The sequence below is a fragment of the Bos grunniens genome, chromosome 2 (genome assembly GCF_055505025.1).
Source record: "Bos grunniens cultivar Pamir isolate PY7600 chromosome 2, Bosgru_T2T1.0, whole genome shotgun sequence".
NCBI classification, from domain to species: domain Eukaryota; kingdom Metazoa; phylum Chordata; class Mammalia; order Artiodactyla; family Bovidae; genus Bos; species Bos grunniens.
In genome coordinates, this window is record NC_141166.1 from 21,134,324 (window position 1) to 21,160,134 (window position 25,811).

Here is a 25,811-nt window from a genome sequence, read left to right on the forward strand (position 1 = left end):
CTTGAAATCTAAGAATACAGTTACTGATATCTAAACTAGAACAAAGGATTCTGGACACAAATAGCCAAAGAATTCAGGAGGCTGAGGTATATTATGTGGACACTGGGACTGCCAGAAATGATTAGTAGAAAAAAAATACTCATCATGTGAAGTGTTAAAATATATACTGAATGAGAGGGGCTGACTGGTATGACAGAGCATGTGATAAATTCTACTGACAATAACATGGGGCTGGGGGCCTTGAAACATCACTGAGGACAAGGAGGACACATGAAAGCCATCATTTAAAAGGCTTCATACATGATGAAATTCGTTTTGATGATCTCTTTGGGGAGATGGATAATTAGTTTTAATTACAGAATAATATGGTAGGTGTGGCAGTTATGAGCCTAGTTGAGGAAACCAGATTGCCTTAATGTGAATTCCAACTCGGGTGGGTAAGAGAACCTGCTTCATTGAGATGCTGGACGAGTTAAATGAGTTAATATGTTTTCCACTCAGAACAGGTATATACAAGTGGATTTTAAATGGCATTAGCTATTATTACTTTGGTGCCTAGTCTCTTATGTGGTTTGCAGTGGAGTGTTATGGGGTGACAAAGTAAGCAAGGATTGGAAAGCAGAGGTCTTACCAGAAACGCAGCAAACTGTGGGTCTCTCATTCCTGCTGCAGACAGAATCAAAGTGGTCTTAACGGAACAATCACCCTCTTTGAACTTCTAGAACACTTTGTACCTCTCACAAGAAACTTACCACAAACTGCCCTGTATTAGGATTACTATGTGTCTCATCTACTTTTGAATTCCCCATAATGCTGAAACAATGGGTTGTGCCATACTAAGGGTTCAGTAGCCAGGTTGATAATATTAAAACCAGACCTTATGGAAGAATTAAACATAAAATCACACATCAACCAACGGAATAAATTCGTGAAATTGTCAAAATAATTTTCTCCCTTATTCTACTGCTAATCCACTTTAGAATTGCAATCACGATAAACACTGAAAGAATCTAGAATATTTCAATGTATATTTATCAGTCAGGGTCAGCCTTAGGAAACAGATGACCCACTCAATTTGGGTAATCTGAGAATTGCAACAGACTGTTTAAAGCCGAAGTAGGCTGTCAGGAAATCACCAGTGAGAGTATAGTGTCCCAGGGTTATTACCAACAGCTGCTGCTGCTAAGGTGCTTCAGTCATGTCCGATTCTGTGCGACCCCATAGACGGCAGCCCACCAGGCCCCTCCATCCATGGGAGTTTCCAGGCAAGAGTACTGGAGTGGGGTGCCACTGCCTTCTCCGTTATCAACAGCAGGGCCTGCCTATCACCACCTACTGGCAGCAAAGGGAGGAGGAGAGGAAGTGGTCTCAACCTTAACTTGATGGGAGCTTTGACCTTCAGTGAAGAGGCAGCCAGGCTACAGAAATCCCACATTAAAGAAATTAAGAAAGTAAATATCCTAACCTTTCCCTTCTTCCTTTCTTTGATCTGCTAACAATATTCTCCATCAGTTAAACCCTTCCAGGAGACAAGAAAACCCACTTGTGTACCCCGACAAACCAGGTGCTTGGAGACATAACAGGGTTAAAAACTAGGGCTAGAAGGGCAGATGAAAGATATACAGCACTGCACGTAAATCACGTAGTAAATACATGCAGTGCAAGCAATTTAACAAACAATTCTGAAAACCAAAAATACTAATACTAATCAATACTAATAAATCAAATACTAATTCTCAATTACTCACATATAAAAGAAAGAGTTAAGAAAAAAGTGTTGCATCAGGCAAATAGATATGACATGTTATAGTTTTATAATCCCTTCAAGGACAACACAATAAAGAAACCTGCTTCAATGGATACTGACCTTTATTCAGACAACCTCAATATTTTCGTAAAATAGATACAAAGAATAAACAATGTGACATGACTCTACCTGTAACCTCTAGGTCCAAAGATACAAAGTAAGGAAAATACAGGAAGATGTTCTGGAATTACAGAAACTTTTGTCATTAAGCCAATCTACACATATCAACTAGAGTTCAGTTTTTTTGGGGTTTTTTTCTGCCCCTTCTCTCCTCAGTAGAGAGAGGATTACTGCCTCCTTCTTTTAAGATACAATTACAGCAATTAACAATACTGCCTATAAAATACAGGAACAAATAATAGGAGACTTAAAGAACTGAAAAATTCATGAGCATAATATCTACTTTTGAGGAGCAGAAAGAAAAGATTAACAGAAATAATTATGAACAGGAAACACTGAAACTCTCTAGTGAGTTACCATGGATCTACACAAATTCTGTCAGCAACATATCATTTTGCCCTAAAAGGGACAGAAAATAAGGGTTTTGGGGGCCTTAGTTTGTCCTAAAAACTCATAATCAGAAAAAAATATACTTCAAATATGTGTCATGACTTAAGTTAAATACTGGGGAAAAAAACTACATTATTAAAATTTCCTATACTCACCCTGACTATATGAGCATGACTATGCTAATATTTCTAACAGGTATTTCTCAGTAACGGCCTATCTATAAAGGATTTATACAAACTAATAATGCTTAAAGAAATAATAACACTATCCATATGCCTTATATAAAGATACAGATAGTCCTGCATTTATATAAATCCTTTTAGGATCATGTGGTATATTCCATCTCAAAATTTGGTTTTAAAAAATCTTTTAGCAAGAATTAGAACATATACACCTGAGTCACTGAAAACAGGCACACACAAGCTCTATGTGCAGACCACCAGGACACGAGACTTGTGAACCAGATATCTAAATGGGTAGGTGAGGGAGTATCAGATTAAAGACATTGAATCCAATTTATTTAATCCCAGTTTGTTGTTGTTTTTTAATTTAAGCAAAAACTGCCTTATAATGGCTTCCTTAGCATAGGAATCAAATTCTTCATCACCACCTATTTAGGTCCCAAAGGATCTAACCCCTGATTAACTCTCCAAACTCATCTTACATCATCACTCTCTCCAGCCATAAAGTCTTTCCTGACCACCAATCCCAAAGGGGCAAATTTCCCACACCAAAACACATACAATATTATCACAATGTATTATTTATTTAATACCCTTTATCTAACTTTTAAATGTAAATTTCACATGGCAGGTGCCTTCTCTCCAATTCATCACCATTTATTTGTATTCTCAGTGCCTGCCAAACACAGAGGAGCCTCTGAATAAATATCTGGTGCATGAATGAAAGCAACCTCCTAACAGCCATGAAATATAAGTACAGTAGAACTTTTTTTTCCCTTTGTTCCATTTGAAATACACATGCTGACCTAGAACATTTAGCGTACCAACTTACGAATAAGTAATAAATACACCAAACCAAATTCTCAAATCAAATTTAGGCCAGATGTTAACAAATTATACCTCTCAGGCTAAATCTGGCCTATAGCCTGCATTTACAGCTGAAGTTTCACTGGAACACAGACACGTCTGCTCGTTTATCTATTGTCTAGGGCTGTTTTGCTGGGTAGCTGTAACAGGCACTGTATGATCTAAAAGCCTAACATTTACTATCTGGCTTTTTAAAGAAAATGTCTGCTGACCCCTGAACTACTTGCAAGACCCCTGGACTTACTATGATACTACCCCAGTATCCAAGAATAACAAAGATTTAAATAAGACAATAAATAAAAGCCCGTTTTTGAGGTATGAGTTAATGTACATGGGGAATAACAGAGATGAAAATAAAATGAAAGAAGTCTTTCCCTGGAGGAAGAACTTTCCAAGAGTGAGGACTATCTAAGGACCAATTTATTATATACACCCACTCACTTGAGAATAACAGAGAGAGATTAATGGGTATTTCACACTTATTCTCAAAATAACTGATAATCACAAAGAAATAGAAAAAAGAAGCAAATACTAGGACATCAAAAAGAAATCAAATGAAGCAGAAAGACCAAACTTAATTCCAAGTGTCTGTGGGTTCTGAAGGAGACCAAGAGCTCTAATTCACCAAGAGCTCTAATTCAGACACCTACAGTAGAGACTAAGTAAGTAAGTCAGCGTACAAACCTCACAGCACACTCCATGCCCTGTTCCATTTAATGTTTCAAATGTCAGAACCGCATTCCAGGTAGGCTGCAAAGAATCAAAACTCATCCACATTTGATCAGATAAAACAAGTTTACTCAAAGTGAACAGTAGCTCTTAAAAACTTTATGGGAACCTGGGCTGCAAACAGGAAGTCATCCAGGGCCTAGGCAGTCTGATTACCTGTTTCCTAAGGAGAGTGAAAAAGTTGGCTTAAAACTCAACATTCAGAAAACTAAGATCGTGGCATCTGGTCCCATCACTTCACGGCAAATAGATGGGGAAAGAGTGGAAACAGTGTCAGATTTTATTTTGGGGGGCTCCAAAATCACTGCAGATGGTGACTGCAGCTATGAAATTAAAAGATGCTTACTCCTGGGAAGTTATGACCAACCTAGACAACATATTAGAAAGCAGACAACAAAGGTCCATCTAGTCAAGTCTATGGTTTTTCCAATAGTCATGTATGGATGTGAGTTGGACTGTAAAGAAAGCTGAGCACCGAAGAATTGATGCTTTTGAACTGTGCTGTTGGAGAAGACTCTTGAGAATCCCCTGGACTGCAAGAAGATCCAACCAGTCCATCCTAAAGGCGATCAGTCCTGGGTGTTCACTGGAAGGACTGATGTTGATGCTGAAACTCCAATACTTTGGCCACCTGATATGAAGAGCTGACTCATTTGAAAAGACCCTGATACTGGGAAAGATTGAGGGCAGTGGGGAAGGGGACGACACAGGATGAGATGACTGGATGGCATCACTGACTCAATGGACATGGTTTGGGTGGACTCCGGGAGTTGGTGATGGACCGGGAGGCCTGGCATGGCATGCTGCAGTCCATGGGGCTGCAAAGAGTCCGACACGACTCAACAACTAAACTGAACTGAAGCCCTTCTCCATGCTCCCACTCCCTGCAAATACATAGTTTACACACATATGTCTCTTCCGTGCTCATGTTTAATCTCAGCACAATTTTTTTTTTCCTGTTTACTTATTAACATTGCACATGGCCCAAGTACATACTGCCTTTTTGGTTAAGTGACTTATCTTTTCAGTCCAGCCTCTGTGAACCTTAATTCAATTTCATAAAAGAGAGAGGATCTGATTAGTCCCTAGTCCCTAGGCTTAGGCATCCAATCAGTTGTGTGTTTTGTGGCTTTCCCAGCAGAGGGAGCCTTCCCGCATTTCTTACTTCAGTAAGGGGAGTATGAGCTTGGTAAGCAGCCCCTACCTTCTAAACCCAAGTTTATTCATAAATGTAATTTGTAAACTATAAACAGCTTTATAAATGTAAGATTCATTATATTAGCCAAGGAAAGTAGTCTGGAGAAAGATTATCAACTGCCCTATTTTATCAAACTAAGATGACATATGTAACTTACCCTGTATGTGTAACAAAACAGTCACCTTTTTTTATATGTCTTTAATAAGTTTCCATGTTTTAGCTAGCTAAATTTATCAATTTTACTTTTGTGATTTCTTCCATTGCTTTTAGTCTATAAATTCCTCATACGTTTAAATGTTAAAATATGTAGTCAGCTATTTTTTAATTTTACAGTAATAACTGCTTTTGTTTTTTGATGTTACCTACAAGTGTATACCTCCTTAAACACTATCATTTAGTTTATTAGTTATAAAATAATCTGTTTTACAGAGAAGTTGCAATTGTGGTGGAAAGAAATCCCATAAATGCTATTTACCCACAGTCTAACATCTGCTTTATCATTCCTCTCTCCGAAAAAATTTTTGGAACCAGTTAAATTATAGAAGTAAACCTTTTACCTCTAAATGTGTATCTCCTAAAAAAAAGGACATTCTTTTATATAACCATAACACAATTATCAAAATCAGGAAACTAACACTTCATAATATTGTCTAATCCAAAGACTAACCAATTACCATAATAGTATTCTTTAATAGCAAATGGGAAAAGTTCTCCCAGTACAGTATCCGTAACTGTCCTGTTTCGTTAGTCTCCTTTAATCAGGAACAGTTTCTTAGCCTGTTTTTGTCTTTAATGACCTTGACATCTCTGAACAGTATAAGCCAGTTATTTTATGTTTCTAAATTTAGGTTTCCTCATAATTAAATTTATGTTATGCATTTTGGGAAGGAATACCACATCAGTGATGTTGTTTCCTTCCCAGCACATCATATTAGGAAGTACATGATCTGTCCCATTCCTGGTGATGCTAACTTTAACCACTTGGTTAAAATGATACAGGCCATGGGACTTCCCTGGTGGTCCAGTGATTAAGACTGCACTTCCACTGCAGAGAGTGTAGAGTCCATCTCTGCTCAGGGAACTAAGATTCCACGTGCCACGCAGTGTGGCCAAAAAACAACTGCAAAACCAAAAAAAAAAAAAAAGATAGAGCCTAGATTTTTCCATAGTAAAGTCACTATTTTTCCCTTTAATAAGTGTCTTATCGGGAAATACTCTGAGACTACTATTTGTATTTTTATGGCTTTCTTTATGGCTTAACTAAAATTTTTCTGGATTCTGGCATACCATGTCAGTTAACATTTTAACTGACTCTACATTAACTGAATAACCAACTCCTTTCACACAAGACTGAATTTTGTAATAACTTCATATACATATTTACTATATTTACAGGTCTAGGCTACCATGCCTTGTACTAGTTTCAGATTGCTGTAATTAATGACTTCAATTTTATATTACAAATTACTGCCTATAAACAGAGCTACATTTAGTATCTACTAGAGCCAATCCTATTTACTCTTCGCTTCATAAATTCTTTCCTGCTAGTTTTACTTTTTTGATCTTTTGAATAAACTTTAGAATCATTTTCTTAAAAAGGTTAAAAAAAAAAAAATTCCCACCAATGTTTTGGTTCCATTTGTTCTAAACTTAATTTGTGAAGGCTCTTAAAGCAAAGCGTTCTTATTCCCTAAGACAGTATGAATCTGATAAGCAAGCTTGCCAAGAAGGAAAACTTACCAAAGGTTTATGTTTCTCTCTCTACAGAGCAAGTTTTACATTTTTTACATTCCTAAAATATAACAAGAACACGGAGGTAAGCAAGGGAGTAGAATGGGCAAGACAGTCTGATATTTCATTTAGAACTGAAGATTAAGAAGTTTTATTCACTTGTCCTACGAAGTAAGAACTGTTCTCGGATTATCAATGGTTTAGGGACAGACAGCACCAGCACCAGAGGGCTACCTCCAGCATGAACACGACTCACCCATTGTTCAGCTTCATCTAAGGCTCAATGATAGCAACTGATTTAGATGGACACTCTATTGTCTGGTTGTCCTGGTGACTGAAGGCATGCATTTGCCAGGCAGCTGACTAAGGTTGGGAATGTAGCCGTCGGCAAAGGACAGAGAGATGAACTGGGCCAAATGCAGAACAAGTCTCTGAAGTAAGCTTGATTTGTACCATATTCTACATAAATTAATCATGAGAAGAAGAAACATTTAGTTTTCTTGGAATATTTGCAAATAGATGGTTCACAGGTTAATATAAAAAGAGGAAAAGGAATATTTAGACAAAGCCCTTCTAAGTAAAAATGGAATCTGCAGAAGTGGTATAAGTTATAAATAGGTTTCCAAAAAGATTACCTAACTGTCCAAAGGGGACAACTGAACATCAAGAATAACTGCTACTGACCAAAATAAAGAATTTCACAGTGATACACACACACACATAAATACCAGCTACTTATTGTTGCAGATGTTACAGAACTAACTCATTTTGAAAACAGCTAAATATTGAGGGGGCTTCCCAGGTAGCACAGTGGTAAAGGATTCGCCTGCCAGTGAAGGAGACAAAGGAGTCAGGGGTTCGATCCCTGGGTAAGAAAGATCCCCTGAAGTAAGAAATGGCAATGAACTCCACTATTCTTGCCTGGAAAATGGACAGAGGAGCCTGGTGGGCTACAATCCATGGAATAGCAAAAAGTCAGACACGACTGAGCGACTAAGCACAAGTAAGCAAATATTGAGGACCACAAATGGCTTTATTTATGTGCACTGTATCTACTGATATTTATAAGAAATAGTTTTAATGTATTTATTTTGACTCCTCAAAAGCTTTACTGAGATACCATATAATTCACCTATTTGTACCATTTAATGTTTTTAGTATATTCACAACAGTTGTGACACTATCACACCCAAATTTTAGAATATTTAATTAACATCACCAGAAAAAACCCCACACCCATTAGCAGTTGTGCTATACTAACCCCATGTCTTAGGCAATATTGTTTTTCAGACACTCAGTTGTATCTGACTCAGTGACCCTATGGACTGCAGCATGTCAAGCTTCCCAGTCCTTCACCACCTCCCAGAGCTTGCTCAAACTCATGTCCGTTGAGTCAGTGATGCCATCCAACCATCTTGTCCTCTGTCGCAATATTAATATACTTTTGACAACAATAAAACTACTGTATGCTAATGTAACCAACTTGTAATTGTAAAAATAGCTATATTTTCTAAAAAATAAAAAGAGTGGCACTGCTATACATTTTTACAAATTTCATTAGTACCTGGTTAAACGGAAGAGTTGATTTCTCATCAGCTGCTGCATTTTTATGTTATGCAGCTTCTGGAAAACTCCACTGTATATTCATGAGACTGGGAGTAAACACCACAAATCAAATCTGAGAATTATTATTTAAAAAATCTTGACCTTACAGAAACCCTGTAAAGGTCTCAAGGATTCCCCTCTCACAGGATCCTAGACTAAGTTATCACCATTTTACCATTCCTACTAAATGGATATCAACAGAGTATTAGCCACCCCACCCCAACATACACACAAACACAAAAATGTCTCTACAAAAGAACACAACACCCAACCTATGAGACACCGAGTCTTCTCCCTTCCCTCAGTTAAATGTAAATCTTAGCAATCTACTAGATCTGACTATCTATTTACAGGTAACCGAGATGACAGAGGAACACTGACACTTCATGGATGGAATCAGCAAAATCCTGACAGTGGGAAACTACTGAACAAACTACTGAGCTGACAGAGGAGGAGAAGGGGGGAGAGAAGAACAGGAATGCAAAACAGAAGGGGACTCCTACAGAATGAAGACGACTTAAAAGACAAGCGGAGCAGATTCCACTTCCAATAATGTCAGAGTAGCTCATACAAAAAAAAAAAAAACCTCCCAGAAATTAACAACTATAAATTCAGCAAACATTATAAAATTTCTCAGAAGATAATAGAAAACAACCACAAGTAAACAGAATCTGGAGAGGACTCAACACCTGGAAGAAACAGCTCAAGGTATTTGCCTTTTTTAAGGATCATCATTGAAAGCAGGCCTCTGTCAAGCAGAGCTGTCAAAACTCAAGGAGAAATCCCCAAACCTTAAAGCTTAAAGACAGAGTTCACAACCACAGCATCCAGAAAGTGGGGGTATGTCCAAAAAGACAAGAGCTACAAGATTTGCATAATGATGCTGCCCGAAACTCTGGCTCACCCTTGACCTTGGCAACCTCAGGAATGATTCAAAGCAGTTCAATTAAGGACTGAAAGAACTGAGCAGATTTCAATTGGCTCCCACCAGGAGAGGCAGAGTTTGCTAAAGTAAAATGTGAACAAAACTAACGAACAAACCAATACTTTCTGGACAAACACAACAGAATCCAGAGGCTCTACAACCAACACTTCCAATGGTCTACATATAATCCAAAACCACTACATATCCCAAAAGAAACAAGAGTGTGATCCATGTTCAAAATAAAAGGCAATCAGTAGGTCTTTGTTGATCATCTATTTTAAATATTGTAGTGTATATATGTAAATCTCAAATTCTTAATTTATCCCTCCCCACCACCTTTCCCCTTTGGTAACCATAAATTTGTTTTCCAAGGCTGTGAGTCTGTTTCTGGTTTGTAAATAAATAAGTTCATTTGTATCAATTTTTTTTTAGATTCTACATGTAAGTGATATCCCATGATAAACCTTTCCAGTTTATTTCACTTAGTACAGTAATCTCTAGGTCCATCCATGTTGCTACAAATGGCATCATTTCCTTCTTTTTTATGGTGGAGTAGTATTCCACTGTGTATATGTACCAAATCTTCTTCATCCATTCATCTACCAATTGATACTTAGGCTGTTTCCATGTCTTGACTATTGTGAATAGTACTGCTATGAGCAGAGGAGAGCTGTTATCTTTTTGAATTATAGTTTTGTCAGAATATATGTCTAGGAGAGGAATTGCTGGATCATATGGCAACTCTACTTATAGTTTTTTGAGGACCTCCTACAGTTTTCCAAAGTGACTGCACCAATTTACATTTCCACCAACAGTGTAGGAGGGTTCCCTTTCCTCCATACCCTTTTCAGTATTTGTTACTTGTAGAACAAAAAAAGCACATTCTAATTTTATTATATGAGTATGAACAAAAATCAAAACAGTGGTTGCCTCTGGAAAAGGGAGGGACTGAATAGGAAGAGATATCGGGGGAACTTTGGGGATAATGGTCATGTTCATATCTTCACAGGACTCTGGGTCACCAAACTGTATACATTAATCAAAACTCTTTCAAAGTTACATGTAAGACTTTTACATTCACTGTAAGTAAATTATACCTCAAAAAAATCTTACTGAATTTTGATTAACGATATACAAAAGATTTTAGGAGTGATATGAACTAATTTTACAACCTACTGTGAAATGCAAGAAAAATGTTAAGACAGGTGGACAAATGGAGACACAGATATATTTGCTAGTGCAAATATGGCAGTGTTCAATGTCTCTGCATAATTTTAAGTTTTATGAATTTCTCATAATAAAACATTGGGAGGTGTGGGGCAAAAGACAGGCAAATACTGCCACTGTGCTGTGGCTTGAAGCAGCCTCTGCCAGGGACAAGACCTTGCTATGACCACCCATGAGAGAAGGTTCTACAGACAATGTAGCAGATAGGCAAGCAGACCCCACCAACAGAGCAGTTGCTGCACTCACTGCCAGAAGACTTAGCTCACCCTCAGTAAGACTTAAAAGCTGCATTATGCAGCACAATGCAGGTCAAGTTCTGCAGAAGATGACGGCTCAGAGCCACCCCCACTCTTGGAAAAATCCTAGCATCACAGGCCATTATGAGATCATCCTTAGGGAACTGGTGAAGTCCATGGTCCACGAGAACACTGATGAAAGACATTACCCTAAAGCTCCATTAAATTCCTACTGGGCATGACCTCTGGCTTCTTCTACAAAAGCTGATCTTGCCTGTACAGGATGGCTTGAATTTCATAAAACAGAACCAAAAAATCTTCAATGTCATCACCAATTCCTCAAAAATCTATGGCCCCAGAGTTTAAGATCCTTCTTACCAGCTTATACAGCATCCCATATCCAGATGGCATCCTCTGTTGCCAAGATGAATGCCTAGCAACCAACTAGCATCCCTGCTCTGCAGCAAGAATTCAACATCAATTTTCAGGAGTCTGGTTAGCAGGTGATGCTGGAGCAATGGAAGATTCACATGAAAGACAACAACTCAATGTGAACCAGGGGAATGTATACTACAAGTCTGACTGCAAGGCTTAGAATTCACCTCAACTGCTATGTTTTCCAGGGACTTGAGCTGGCAGGGCCAGTGGTTACAGGGTATCCGGCCCCAGAGTAACCACCTGGTCTGAGGTTCCCACTGTCCTGGCACAAACCTGGCTCTATCCCACAGACCAAGTGGTACAGGTCCCAGGAAGCTGCCTGGTTCCAGCCAGAATTATGCAAGCCCAACTCTGACCCATCTAGCCTCCAATACTTTGTCAGAGTTTCAAAACCCATATTAACCACTCATTAACATGTGAGCGTTACTTGCACCTCTATTTAAACATACGCTTAAGGGAAGAGAAAAAATGAAAATTATGAAATAAAAGGAAATATGCACACTGGCTAAAGTGAAAGGTGCTCAGTAGTGTCTGACTCTTTGTAACCCCATGGACTATACAGTCCGTAGAATTCTCCAGGCCAGAATACTGGAGTGGGTAACCCTTCCCTTCTCCAGGGGATCTTCCCAACCCAGGGACCGAACCCAGGTCTCCAATGTTGCAGATGGATTCTTTACCAGCTGAGCCACAAGGGAAGCCTAGAAATTAGATTACCATTAAGTTTTATGGATGTGAAAATGGTATGGAGTTATATATTTTTTAAAGTCTTTCTTCCAAGATAACATCTAGTTCATGAATTTATAGAGGACTTGTACGTCTTAGACCTGTTTCACATAATAAAAAAGGAATAGGAGTTTGTTATATAATTTTGTCTACTTGTGTAGCTATCTGGGAATCTCCATAACAAAAAGTTTTTTTTTTTAAAGGAATAATTTATATTTTTAATTGGATTCAAACAAATCTGTTTTCTTTTTTTAAGTAACATATTTATGGCAAAAAAAGAAATTAACAAGAAAAGCTGGGAGACAGATGACAGGAAGCAAGAATGAGTGAAGCAGTCGGAAGCAAATAAATAATATGACCTGGGATATCAAGGCAATAAAAAGCGAAATAAACGCTCAGAGTAGTTACATAAACTATCATCAATCTCCTTCTACAGTACCCTTTGGGTTTTCAGTAATCATTCAAAAAGATCCACGTTACAGTACGTACAAATATAACATTTCCTACATTCTTTTTGTTAATTAGTATTAGATATTTCTCTGAAAGCCAACAACTAATACCAAAGAATGCACCATGAATATTTAAAGATTACTATGTCACTACCGATTTGATTCAGAATTTTAAGAAACTCTTAACACCTCGCCTTTCTTTGAAAATAGAAGCTAGATTTAAAATGTTTCTTCACAAATATGTAGAAACTGAAAAAATAACCTATTAAATAATAGCATGTGTTTCAGTATTTTAGCTGGATGGTTTTAAACCTCAAGTATCTCACTAGAAAGCCATTCTCCCAAATAATTCCATATTTTTAGTCTAAAATTGTTTGAAATGTTACTATTATTACTGAATTAGCTTTCCATACTGATCAATACCATCATATTGACTACAGTTCTGCAAAAATCTGCCTACACTAACTGAATTCAGTTCAAAGCACATCATTTTTCTACATGGTACTCCCCCAACCCACTCTGAGCTTAGAAATCAATGAGAAAGTGTATTTGCACTTAAACTGACATCTTTTATCTACACAGTACATTGGTTTTCAAAATGTTTTCACATATACTACCTTCAACTCAACCTCATGAAATAGGCAGGACAGGTACTTCCCATGCAGTACAAAAGAAAATGAAGCTCAGGGAAAAGCAGTTCCCTCAAGTAACAAGGCTTATCAATTGGTGGTGCTGAAACTTGACTACAGAGTATTTTGAATCTAGACTCAATGGAGCCTTCAGTTATTATACTGGTTCTCTCAAAAGATGGTCAGCAACAGAATTACATAGGGCTTCTGGCTGAAAAAGCAGACACTCCTATATCCCACACCCAGGGTCAGAATCTCCGATGGAGTAAAGCCCAGGAATTTTTATAAAAATTAAATAATACATACAAACACACACACAAAAAAATACACACATACTCACAGCTCTAGATGTAATGATACAGTATTTAAGATTATGCCATGGAATTATGTTTTGAGGGTAGTAAGATCAATACAGAAGAAACTGAGAGCAATAAAAAAAAAACACCTGTGTAAAATCTTATAGTCAAATATATTTTTAAAAAAGTTTAAAGTATGAGGGGGTAGTTTCATCCCTGTGTGCTAAAATACTCCTGAAAGACTTGATGGAAGGGTAAAAACCATAGGTCTTGGAACAAAGGTGAATGACAAATGAACAACTTGAGCAAAATATCAAGAAAACTGGGATATAAACAGCATATATAAGAAACAAACCAGAAATCATTGGGGTTTAAACATTTCTATTGATAATGAAGAAAGTTAACTAGGAAAAGCAGCAAGGTTATAAAAGGATTTACAATGAGGACTGGAATTTCATAGATTAGGAGTCTTCAATCAACCACCTGCAGATCAAATTGGGCCATTGGCCTGTTTTTGTACTGCCCCTGATCATTTGGTTCATATATGTTTAAAGGGCTACTTTTTTTTTTTCAAACAAGAATATACTATAAGCAGTTGACCTATAAAACCTACAATATTTACTACTATCTGTGCCAACCTCCACACAGGCAGTTAGGTAACTGTAAACCCTGGAGTAATGAGGATGTAACTTAACTCTGCCACTCAATAAAGACATTTAATATGTCATTATTAAAATAACTACCAAATTTTACTAATATTATTTAGGCTCAGCATGTAGTTAAAATGCTCCAAGAGTTTAAATACTCAACCTAAATATTAATGTAACTGAAAAAAAGACTCTGATGCTGGGAGGGATTGGGGGCAGGAGGAGAAGGGGACAACAGAGGATGAGATGGCTGGATGGCATCACTGACTCGATGGACGTGAGTTTGAATGAACTCCGGGAGTTGGTGACGGACAGGGAGGCCTGGCGTGCTGCGATTCATGGGGTCGCAGAGTCAGACACGACTGAGCAACTGAACTGAACTGATATACTACCATATTCTAAGAAAACTGAAAAATCCTCCAAAAAAAACCCACTTTGAGCAAGAAGTGAAAAAAAAAAAAGTTAATCTTCCTGTAACTTCTACTACCTCAGGTTCTGATTCAATAGATATTTGAATATCATTCTACAACAAGTATGCTGGGAACTCTCATGGTGGCTTGAGCTCAAAGCATTCCACCCTTTCCACAGTAAGATACTATCACCATTTTACACTTTTAGAAATCGAGGCTCAGAGGTAACCTGACCAATGTTCTCAACCCTCCAACTTCAAATCCAATCCTTTCTGCACAAGACCACGGAACTTCAAGTAACATTTAACAAGTCTAGTCCAAATTTTATCAATTTCTGTACAGAGTTGCAGTTTGGGATAGACTGTCTGGTTTTTAATCACACTTTAAATGAATGTAACACTTTGAAGCTATGTAATAGTTCCATACCGTGATTCAGGATTCATTCAAAAGTTCATCATCTTTACTCTGACAATGGCCTACAGGCTCTTTCAGATATTGGCCTTCCACTTTACAGAGTCCACTATTCTGTACTGAGAGTGACCATCTCTTATTACAGTTTATAAGACAAGATGATTTAGGAAATAACCACAAGTGTCCTGTTTAACATCATAATAGGTTGAGTCTAATACTATAAAATGATACCTGAATATTCCAGCAAAATTGTCACAGCATGTGAATTTGAAATTTAAAATGTTTTTAAGATATCAGAATACTTTTCTTTGTGGCAGTGCTTATTTCTGATTATAAAATAGCTCCAATCTTTCCCAAAGATGCAATTCAACTACCCAAAAGGCCTGAAGTGCTGTCTTATAAAATAAGGCCTATTTAAGCCACAAGTATAACATCTTAAAAAATAGACTGTCTCCATAATCCCAAGCATCTACAATTCTAAACTGAAGCCCTTTCTCACTCTTACCCAAAAATAGAACTGGGGGGAATAAAAAGATTTTTATTGTCTCTCTCTCTCTCCCACTAGACTGAAAACTTTACATGAGGGCAGGAATCATAGGCAGTACCCCTAGTACCCAAAGACAATCCCAGACACAACAATAGGTGATTAATAAATCTCTGCTTCAGGAATGAAGAATGAGATGATCGTGAATACTGACTAGGGAAAAGCACAACTTACCTTATGGGTCTACCACTTTGGAAGGATTTTTTTTAAATCTTTAGTTTCTGGTTTGAGGGTTATGTTTTGAATCTAGCATAAAGATAACCAAATACTGTCAATCAATGCGTGATTTTTATTTCTACATGTAGAGTGCATGCCTATGAAGCATCAGCAGTAACCCTTTTACTCAGTCCTGAAATGTAATTAGGAGGGTTAATTTATTACTAGAAAAAAAAAATGTATGGCTCAAAATAAAACTATTCCTACATTTCCCTTTTACTGAGTTAGCTATATAGCACTGGTACTCAGTCTTCTTTCCATTAAGTCTGATAATCAGAAGTTAACCCAATAGTGAAATTCCTTTGATTGACCCACAATACCATAAAAGAGGGCATACGGAGTAAACCACTAAAGATTTTTTTTTAATAACATATGATACAAAAGAAAGCATTATGTGATGTGCCAAAAACAGTGGACAATTCTTAAGTTCTGAATGAAAAGTGAAATCTTTCCCAGATATACAAATGCATTAAGTCACTGCACTGATTGTGTCAATGAATGGCTTCCTCTGTCCAAGCCCTCTGCCCTTTAACTTGTGGTCCTCTCCCACACTTTATTCTAGACTTGGCAGCATGACTTTCTCTGACAATAAGTTGTTCACAACTGTAATGAAAGCATGTAAAACAGATTTAAGTTCTACATGCAGACTGACTGTAAAAAGGTTTCTCCCACATATAAATGTCTGGAGGAGAATTCAAAGCATGTGGAATACAAGATGATTTAAAAAAAATCAACACCTTGTGAGTCATCCAGCAACCACGGTGCTTGCCTGATGCAAATAATGACAACCAACAAGCCCCGCAGAATGTTAAAACTCTCTCATGGGGGTAGAAGACCCAAGACTTCTGCCAGTTAATATACATTTTGATCTTTTAAGTTCAGACATGAACCCACTCATTCACCAGACATATGACAATACCTTCTTTTAACCCAACATTTACATGACTGAGTACGTTCCTTTTCAGACAATGGAGAGATTTAACACACTGTTCAATATGGCAACATAATTTGAAATAAAAAATAAACATCTGCAGATTTTCTCTATGCATATTATACTTAAGATTTAAGTGTATAAGATAAACTGATAATTAGGCACTTGTACTTGAAGTCTATATAATTTTTTACCAAGCTGTATCAATCTCCCTGCATTTCATAATATCAATCCTCACCTTCTACACACCTCATAAAACTTTTAAGAATGGAAATTCTGCTAATAGTGTAAAGAATTAAATATACCTACTCCAATATTTTGGGTATAAGATGTCTTTAGGGACACAAGAAAGTATGTTTGTCTCCCTTAACAAGTAATTAGGTAGTTGGTAAACTTTCTAGCAGTAAGAACTGTTGGAAATTTCTCTTTGTGCAGTTTACTCTGCCTGTAGAATCTTTTCCTGTTAGCCTAAGTCCTAGTCACCCTCAAAAGCCAGCAAATATTTTGCCTCTATGAAATCTTCCCAATCCTCTCCTTTCCACATTACTTCTGAAAATTCTTATTCTTATCATTAATTACTAACAGTGTTACAATTATTTGTTATGTATCTATCTCCTACCTAGACCATGAGCTTTAAGTCTATTGTATCCAAGTACTAGCAAAGTCACTGTAACAGTGAGGGCTTTAAATGGACTATTAATTTGCATGACTCTTTTTAGAATTTAAAATTCATAAATCCATTCCAGTCATCTCTATTGCTTGTATTCTGTTTCCACTATTTAATATAAAGAGTTGTCTAAGATTTCCTTTCATGTATTATAAATTTATCTTGATATTACAGTCATAAAAACTATTTCTTCAGAAATCCTATCATATGCAACATGGATGAACCTTGTGAACATTATGCCAAATGAAATAAGCCAGTCACAGAACAGCAAATACTGTATGATTCCCCTTAAGATGAGATACCTAAACAGTCAAACCCACTGCAGCAGAAAATAGAATGGTGGCTGCTATTCACTGGCTACGAAGTTCAGTTATGCAAGAGTAAGTTCCTAACACTTTGCCTATAGCTAACAATACCACATTTTACACTTAAAAATATTTTAAGAGAGTAAATCTCATGTTAAGTGTACTCACCACAATTTCAGGAAAAATGTTTTTAAAAGGGGTCCTTCAATCATAGTATTTTGGGACCAATTTCCACCAAATCTTATCTACTGATAGGTTTGAATATTTTTTTACTTACTTCTCCAATAGATTGTTACTTTTACAGTTCTACTACTATAATTTTATCTACTGTTATTAGATTTTTAACATTAAGAATAGATGATATTCTTTCATTTCTGACTTCATTCTGATGTCCAAAATTTCCAAAATTCTAAGAAAATAACTTAAAATTTGCACTGGTAGGCTAATCTCAAACTTTATACAAACTGTTCAAATTGTCTTTTAATCGAAATACATTTCTACACTTACTGTCATTATACACCTCTGCCTTTTCATCTTGCTTCAGATTTTCCTGTAATATAGAACTTGATTACTAATGATAATTTTTTACTGACAAAATTTGGAAACTTAAAAATGTGTGCTTACTTCTCTAAATCATGTATTAAAACACATTTTATAATCTTTACTACTTTAGAACCAAATACACACATGCATCAAAAGTTGGAAAGCAAGTTTAAGACATAAAAAGAAGCCACGTACAAAATGCTTGCATACATCTTCTGAGGTAAAAAAGAAGACTGAAACTAATAAAATCTGAAGACTTATTTTCTATTATCAAAAACATGCCAAAAAAAAAAAAATGCAACCACTGTAGTACAACTAAAGTACTTCCCTTCTAGGAAGTGATTAAACTGTCTTACTAAATAATGGCAATTACTAATCAATTGGGTTGACTGGTTCATCCATGCCCCAAGATTATAAAACATGCTGGCTTTCTGTTAATTTTACAGTTTTTTTGTATTTGTTTTAAATAGCAGACCACCACTCTTAATAATAGCAAAACATGGAACTAAAACAAGAAAGCAAGCAAAGAGAACGGAATTCCTGGAAGCCCATTAAAGCAGAGTAGAAAGAAAAGGCTCCCCTACAAATCTTGTCTCTGTTGGGTTCCTCATGCTGCTAGGCTGCCCGCTCAGAACTACTAATCCCCACCCTATTGAGCACCTACTTAACACTGCTGTGTTGTGTGTTTATTCGCTCAGTTGTGTCCAACTCTGTGTGACCCCATGGACTGTAGCCTGCCAGGCTCCTCTGTCCACAGGGATTCTCCAGGTAAGAACACTGGAGTAGGTTGCCATGCCCTCCTCTAGGGCATCTTCCCAACCCAGGAATTGAACCGGGGTCTCCTGCACTGCTGGTAGATTCTTTACCAGCTGAGCTACCAGGGAAGCAGCTCAAGATTAAGCATCACATATACATCTAAAGTTAAAAATGTAAGAAGGAAGGAGGGGACCATCAAATGAAAGCCAATCATACAACAGCCTAACAAAAGTTTACTACAGTACCACAATGTTAATTCTCTTTCTCCCTCTTTTTGTCATTTAAAGCCATAACTAAGTTACTCCAATACTAGATGTCCTTTAAAAATGCCTTTTACATTCAATACTGACAAAGCTTAAATACAGGTTTCATCTCAGGTTTAGGTAAAGTATTTATGTAGTAGACATTAATTCCAAATACATTGCTAAATGAGTACATTCTGAAACACCTAAATACAGAATACAAAAATACCTTTTTTAGACAGTGAAAATTTCTTATCATTCTAAACAACTCAAGTTTTTTAAAAGGACTAAAACACTTACTTCATTTCCATGTTTTTGAAGGAATTCAATTTCCTGTTGTGTGAATGTTGTCATGGAGATGGATTTCACCCTGTGTGGTGGATTTAACCCTCGCCTAAAAGATAAAAAAAAAATACCATTACAAACTATAGTATTTCAAAAATTACGTCAATGAAAAACATTTTAATTAGCACATTTAAACTTAGAACTGTTTTATGCTATAAGCTAAATTAAATATTTTAAACTACACACACAATAGATATATCAAGGTGAATTTGTTCAGACTGACACTAATTTATTTAAAGATAAATTCAACTAATCAGTTAGAAATATACAGTACCTGTAACACATTAGTTTACTGGGAACACAAATACTGCTTTAGTGTAAGTCTGATGGAAGGCGAATAATTTATATGATAGGCTCAATGGTAAAGAAAGTTATTAAATATTTTCATATTTTCTAAGAAAGTGATGATGATATGTCAGGTATGGAAATATACAAATACTCAAATCAAACAGCTACCATCTTTAAGACTGACTTAGGAAACTGAAAACTAATCCAAGGAACCTTGAAGGTATTGATGGATAAGAAAAAGTTCCATCTCTCCATCAATTCAAATAAGGGCTGATAATGAAGAACACCTTCAACCATCTCAGGAGGTCCTAAGTGTTCAAGAAGAAATAAAGGGATATGACGGGCTTCAAGAAATACCTGAATATATATGAATACTCTTAAGGTCCTTCACCACTTTGAAATCTTTTCTGTATATGTGGCCTTAAGAGGACTTTTATATTTTTTCACACACATGAAAAACTAAATAGAGATGCACTCAGAGAGACTAAGAACTACTGTGTTCCATCCAACTACCACACAGTGGCCTACTCGACCCACAAGAATGAGGAGTTAAGTAATCTATGCAAAGTAACAAGTTATCTATGCAGTTTCATCTAATCAGTTTGGAGTCATATCCTCTGACAAAGACTTCATCTGAAATACTGGTCTAGGGCAGATCAATCGTTTTACAGAATTTGCCATACTCATTTTGCAATCAACCATGATAATTAAATGAGAGTTAACAATGATGCAAAGTAACAAACTTTCAAAAATATTCTAAAAACATTTCTGAATAATTAAATATGGTACGTAATGTTCTAGAAATACAAAATATTTTACGTTAACATAATAATTCAGAATTAACAGAAGCTCAATTGTTATACACTGCTGCTTCTTTCTCTCCCTTCTGTCAGACATAGATGGCACATATTTCAGCTCACACTTTGAATTAAATCAAGTTGCACTTTATCTGCTTCACATTTCAAGGTGGAGAAACAACAGTTGGGTTTTGTTGTTTTGCTTTAAGTCTTAAACTAATAAATTATTTTTCTTTCAGCTCTTGGTAAGTCATGAAATATAGAAATGAAGATAGCACAGTAAGAAATTGAAACACAGCCATTTCATCCTAGTAAAACTTTGAGGCTGTATATTATCACCCTGCTTATTTAACGTGTGTGTAGAGTACATCATGAGAAACTCTGGGCTGGAGAAAGCACAAGCTGGAATCAAGACTGCTGGGAGAAATATCAATAACCTCAGATATGCAGATGACACCACCCTTATGGCAGAAAGTAAAGAAGAACTAAAGAGCCTCTTGATGAAAGTGAAAGAGGAGAGTGAAAAAGTTGGCTTAAACTCAACATTCAGAAAACTAATATCATAGCATCTGGTCCCATCACTTCATGGCAAATAGATGGGGAAACAGCTTTGTTCATAGTGATACCTTCTAAGGCCCACTTGACTTCCTACTCCAGGATGTCTGGATCAAGGTGAGTGATCACACCAACATGGTTAACTGGGTCATTAAGATCTTCTTTTTGTATAGCTCTTCTTTGGAGTCTTGCCACCTCTTCTTAAATATCTTCTGCTTCTGTTAGGTCCATACAGTTTCTGTCCTTTATTGTGTCCATCTTTGCATGTGTTTTCCTCTATTTCTTTGCACTGATCACTGAGGAAAGCTTTCCGATCTCTCCTTGCTAGTCTTTGGAACTCTGCTTTCACAACGGTTTATCTTTCCTCTTCTCTGCCTTTAGCTTCTCTTCTTTTCTCAGCTATTTGTAAGGCCTCCTCAGACAACCATTTTGCCTTTTTTGCACTTTGTTTTCTTGCTGCTACTGCTGCTAAGTCGCTTCAGTCGTGTCCGACTCTATGCGACCCCATACACGGCAGCCCACCAGGCTCCTCTGTCCATGGGATTCTCCAGGTAAGAACACTAGAGTGGGTTGCCATTTCCTCCTCCAATGCATGAAAGTGAAAAGTCAAAGTGAAGTCGCTCAGTCGTGTCCGACTCTTAGCGATCCCATGGACTGCAGCCTACCAGGCTCCTCCGTCCATGGGATTTTCCAGGCAAGAGTACTGGAGTGGGGTGCCATTGCCTTCTCCATTCTTGAGGATGGTCTTAATCATCGCCTTCTGTACAATGTCAGGAACCTCAGTTCATAATTCTTCAGGCACTCTACCAGATCTAATCCCTTGAAACTATTTGTCACTTACACTGTAAGGGATTTCATTTAGGTCATACCTGAATGGTCTAGTGGTTTTCCCCACTTTCTCCAATTTAAGTCTGAATCCGGCAATAAGGGGTTCATGACATGAGCCACAGTCAGCTCCCAGTCTTGTTTTTGCTGACTGTATAGAGCTTCTCCATCTTCGGCTACAAAGAATATAATCAATCTGACTTTGGTATTGACCATCTGGTGATGGCCATGGGTAGAGTCATCTCTTGTGTTGTTGGAAAAGGGGTTTGCTATGACCAGTGAGTTCTCGTGGCAAAACTCTGCTAGCCTTTGCCCTGCTTCATTTTGTACTCCAAGGCCAAACTTGCCTGTTATTCCAGGTATCTCTTGACTTCCTACTTTTTGCATTCCAGTCCATATGATGAAAAGGACATCTTTTTTTGGTGTTAGTTCAAGAAGGTCTTATAGGTCATCATAGAACCGTTCAACTTCAGCTTCTTTGGCATTAATGGCTGGGGCACAGACTTGGATTAGTGTGATATTTAATGGAATAGAACAGAAGAGAAACCAAATGAGATCACTGTCATTTTTGAGATTGCATCCAAGTACTACTTTTGTTGATGAGGAGGGCTAGTCCATTTCTTCTAAGGGATTCTTGCCTACAGTAGTATATATAATGGTCATCTGAATTAAACTCATTCATTCCAGTCTATTTTAGTTCACTGATTCCTAAACTGTTGATGTTCACTCTTGTCATCTCCTGTTTGACCACTTCCAATTTTCCTTGATTATGGACCTTGATTCATGAACATTCCAGGTTCCTATGCAATATTGTTCTTTATAGCATCAGACTTTACTTCCATCACCAGTCACATCCACAACTGGGTGTTGTTTTCACTTTGGCTCCATCCCTTCATTCTTTCTGGAGTTATTTCTCCACTCTTTTCCAGTAGCATATGGGGCATCTACCGACCTGGGGAGTTCATCTTTCAGTGTCCTATCTTTTTGCCTTTTCATACTATTCATGGGGTTCTCAAGGCAAGAATACTGAAGTGGTTTGACATTCCCTTCTCCAGTGGACCGTGTTTTGTCAGAACTCTCCACCATGACCCGTGCATCTTGGGTGGCCCTAACAAGGCATGGCTCATAGTTTCACTGAGTCAGACAAGGCTGTGGTCCATGTGATCAGTTTGGTTCAGTTCAGTTCAGTTCAGTTCAGTCAGTCGTGTCCTACTCTTTGCGACCCCATGAATCGCAGCACGCCAGGCCTCCCTGTCCATCACCAACTCCTGGAGTTCACTCAGACTCAGTTCTTCAAAAGGACTTGTGCATGTACTGTTATATTCAGAGTCCCTGATCACGCAGCAGGCCACTGTCGACCCATGCCTCCGTAGGAGACTCATGGACACTCACAAACAAGTCTGGTTCAGTCTCTTCTGGGGACACTGCTGCTCCTTTCTCCTGGCTCCTCAAGTGCACAAGGTTTTGTCTGTGTCCTCCAAGAGTCTGTTTCCCCAGTCCTGTGCAAGTTCTGTCATCAAATCCCACTGGCCTCCAAAGTCAAATTCCCCAAGGGTCCTCAGTCCCTTTGATGAATTCCCAGGTTGGGAAATCTGTTGTGGGTCCCAGAACCTTCTTAACAGTGTGAGAATTTCCTTGGTATAACTGTTCTGCAGTTTGTGGGTTGTCTGCTCGGTGGCTCTGTGGCGGGGCTAATAGCACCTTCCTCCAAGACGGCTTAATGTCACACGCTGCGTGACCCAGGTCTGCTGCAGCCTGAGCCCCAGTCCCTGTGGCAGGCCACTGCTGACCCGTGCCTCCACAGGAGACACTCAAACATTCATGGGCAGGTCTGGTTCAGTCTGTGTAGGGTCTGGGTCCTGGTGTGCACAAGGTTTTGTTTGTGCCCTGCGAACGTCTCTGGTGGGTATGGGGTTTGGTTCTAAATGTGATTTCACCCCTCCTACCATCTTGTTGGGGCTTCTCCTTTGCCCTTTGGATGTGGGGTATCTTTTTTTGGTGCAATCCAACATTCTCCTGTCAACGGTTATTCAGCAGCAAGTTGCAATTTTGGAGTTCTTGCAAGAGAAGATGAGCCCGTGTCCTTCTACTCCACCATCTTGTTAGAATACAGCGGCTTAATATCATCAAAACAAACAACCCAATCAAAAAAGGTAGACTTAAATAGAAATTTCTCCAAAGAGAACACACAGATGACCAAGACATAGATGAATAGATGTTGACACTGCTGATTATTAGAGAAATACAAATCAAAACTACAATGAGATATCACCTCACACCAGTCAAAATGGTTATCATCAAACAAATCCACAAATGACAAATGCTGGAGATGTTGTGGACAGAAAGGAACCCTCCTACACTGTTGGTGGGAATGTAAATTGGTATAGCTACTGTGGAGAACAGTATGGAGGATCCTTAAAAATCTAAATATAGAACTACCATATAACCCTTTAATCCCACTCTTGGGTATCTATCAGGATAGAAAAATATGGTCTGCAAGGATACATGCACCCCAGTGTTCACTGCAGCGCTGTTTACAATAGCCAAGACCTGGAAGCAACCTAAACGCTCATCAACTGAGGAATGGATGAAGATGATGTGGCATACATATATAAGACAACATTTTACTCAGCCACTGAAAAGAATAATGTCATTTGCAGCAACATGGATGGAACTAGAGATTGTCACACTGGGTGAAGTAAGTCAGACAGAGGAAGATCATATGGTATCATGTATACATGGAGTCTATACAGAATCTAAACAGAAATGATACAAATGAACCTATTTACAAAACAGAATTAGACTCACAAATTTAGAGAAAAACCTATGCTGACCAAGGGGAAGGGTGGGTGGGAGGGAGAGTTAGGGAGTGTGGGACTGACAGGTACACACTGCTACATTTAAAGTGGATAACCAACATAGTGCTGCTGTACAGTGCAGGAAGCTCTCCTCAGTATTATGTGACAACCTAAATGGGAAGCTTCTGAACTGTGGTGCTGGAGAAGACTCTTGAGACTCCCTTGGACTGCAGGGAGATCCAACCAGTCCATCCTAAAGGAGATCAGTCCTGGGTGTTCATTGGAAGGACTGATTTTGAAGCTTAAACTCCAGTACTTTGGCCACCTGATGTGAAGAGCTGACTCACTGGAAAAGACCCTGATGCTGGGAAAGACTGAAGGAAGGAGGGGAAGGGGAGGACAGAGGATGAGATGGTTGGATGGCATCACCAACTCGATGGACATGGGCTCCGTGAGTTAGTGATGGACAGGGAGGCCTGGCGTGCTGCAGTTCATGGGTTGCAAAGAGTCGGACATGACTAAGAGACTGAACTGAACTGAAATGGGAAGAGAATTTGAAAAAGAATAGATACATGCATATGTATAACTGAATCACTTGCTGTATACCAGAAACTATCACATTATTAATTTACTTCAATATAAAGTTAAAATAAAGTCAAAAAAATACTTCATTATCAAAGGGGAAATGGTTAAGTGACAGTGTTGTTATTGTTTAGTTGCTAAGTTATAGCTGACTCTCTTTGACACTATGGATTGTAGCCCAACAGGCTCCTCTGTCCATGGGATTTCCCAGGCAAGAATACTGGAGTGGGTTGCCATTTCTTACTCCAGGGGATCTTCCGGACCCAGGGACAGAACTTGCATCTCCTGCATTGGCAGGGGGACTCTTTACTGCTGAGCCACCAGGGAAGTCCTAAGTGGCAATAAAACTGGCCAGTCCTACTGGCCCCCAACCCAGTAAGAATAATGAAAAATGTTT

General features: G+C 38.0%; 1 protein-coding gene across 12 annotated transcripts in view; it reads right to left on the bottom strand.

The window, feature by feature from the left end:
* The window catches only part of AGFG1 (ArfGAP with FG repeats 1), a 74,461-nt gene that overhangs the window by 31,991 nt on the left and 16,659 nt on the right, over positions 1 to 25,811 (bottom strand). For all 12 annotated transcript variants that reach the window (XM_086337687.1, XM_086337680.1, XM_086337669.1 and 9 more), the window contains exon 2: positions 19,525 to 19,618. In XM_086337687.1, coding sequence (XP_086193813.1) covers positions 19,525 to 19,535 — 11 coding nt within the window. In that variant the 5' untranslated portion in view covers positions 19,536 to 19,618. The remainder of the gene's footprint in view (positions 1 to 19,524; positions 19,619 to 25,811) is intronic.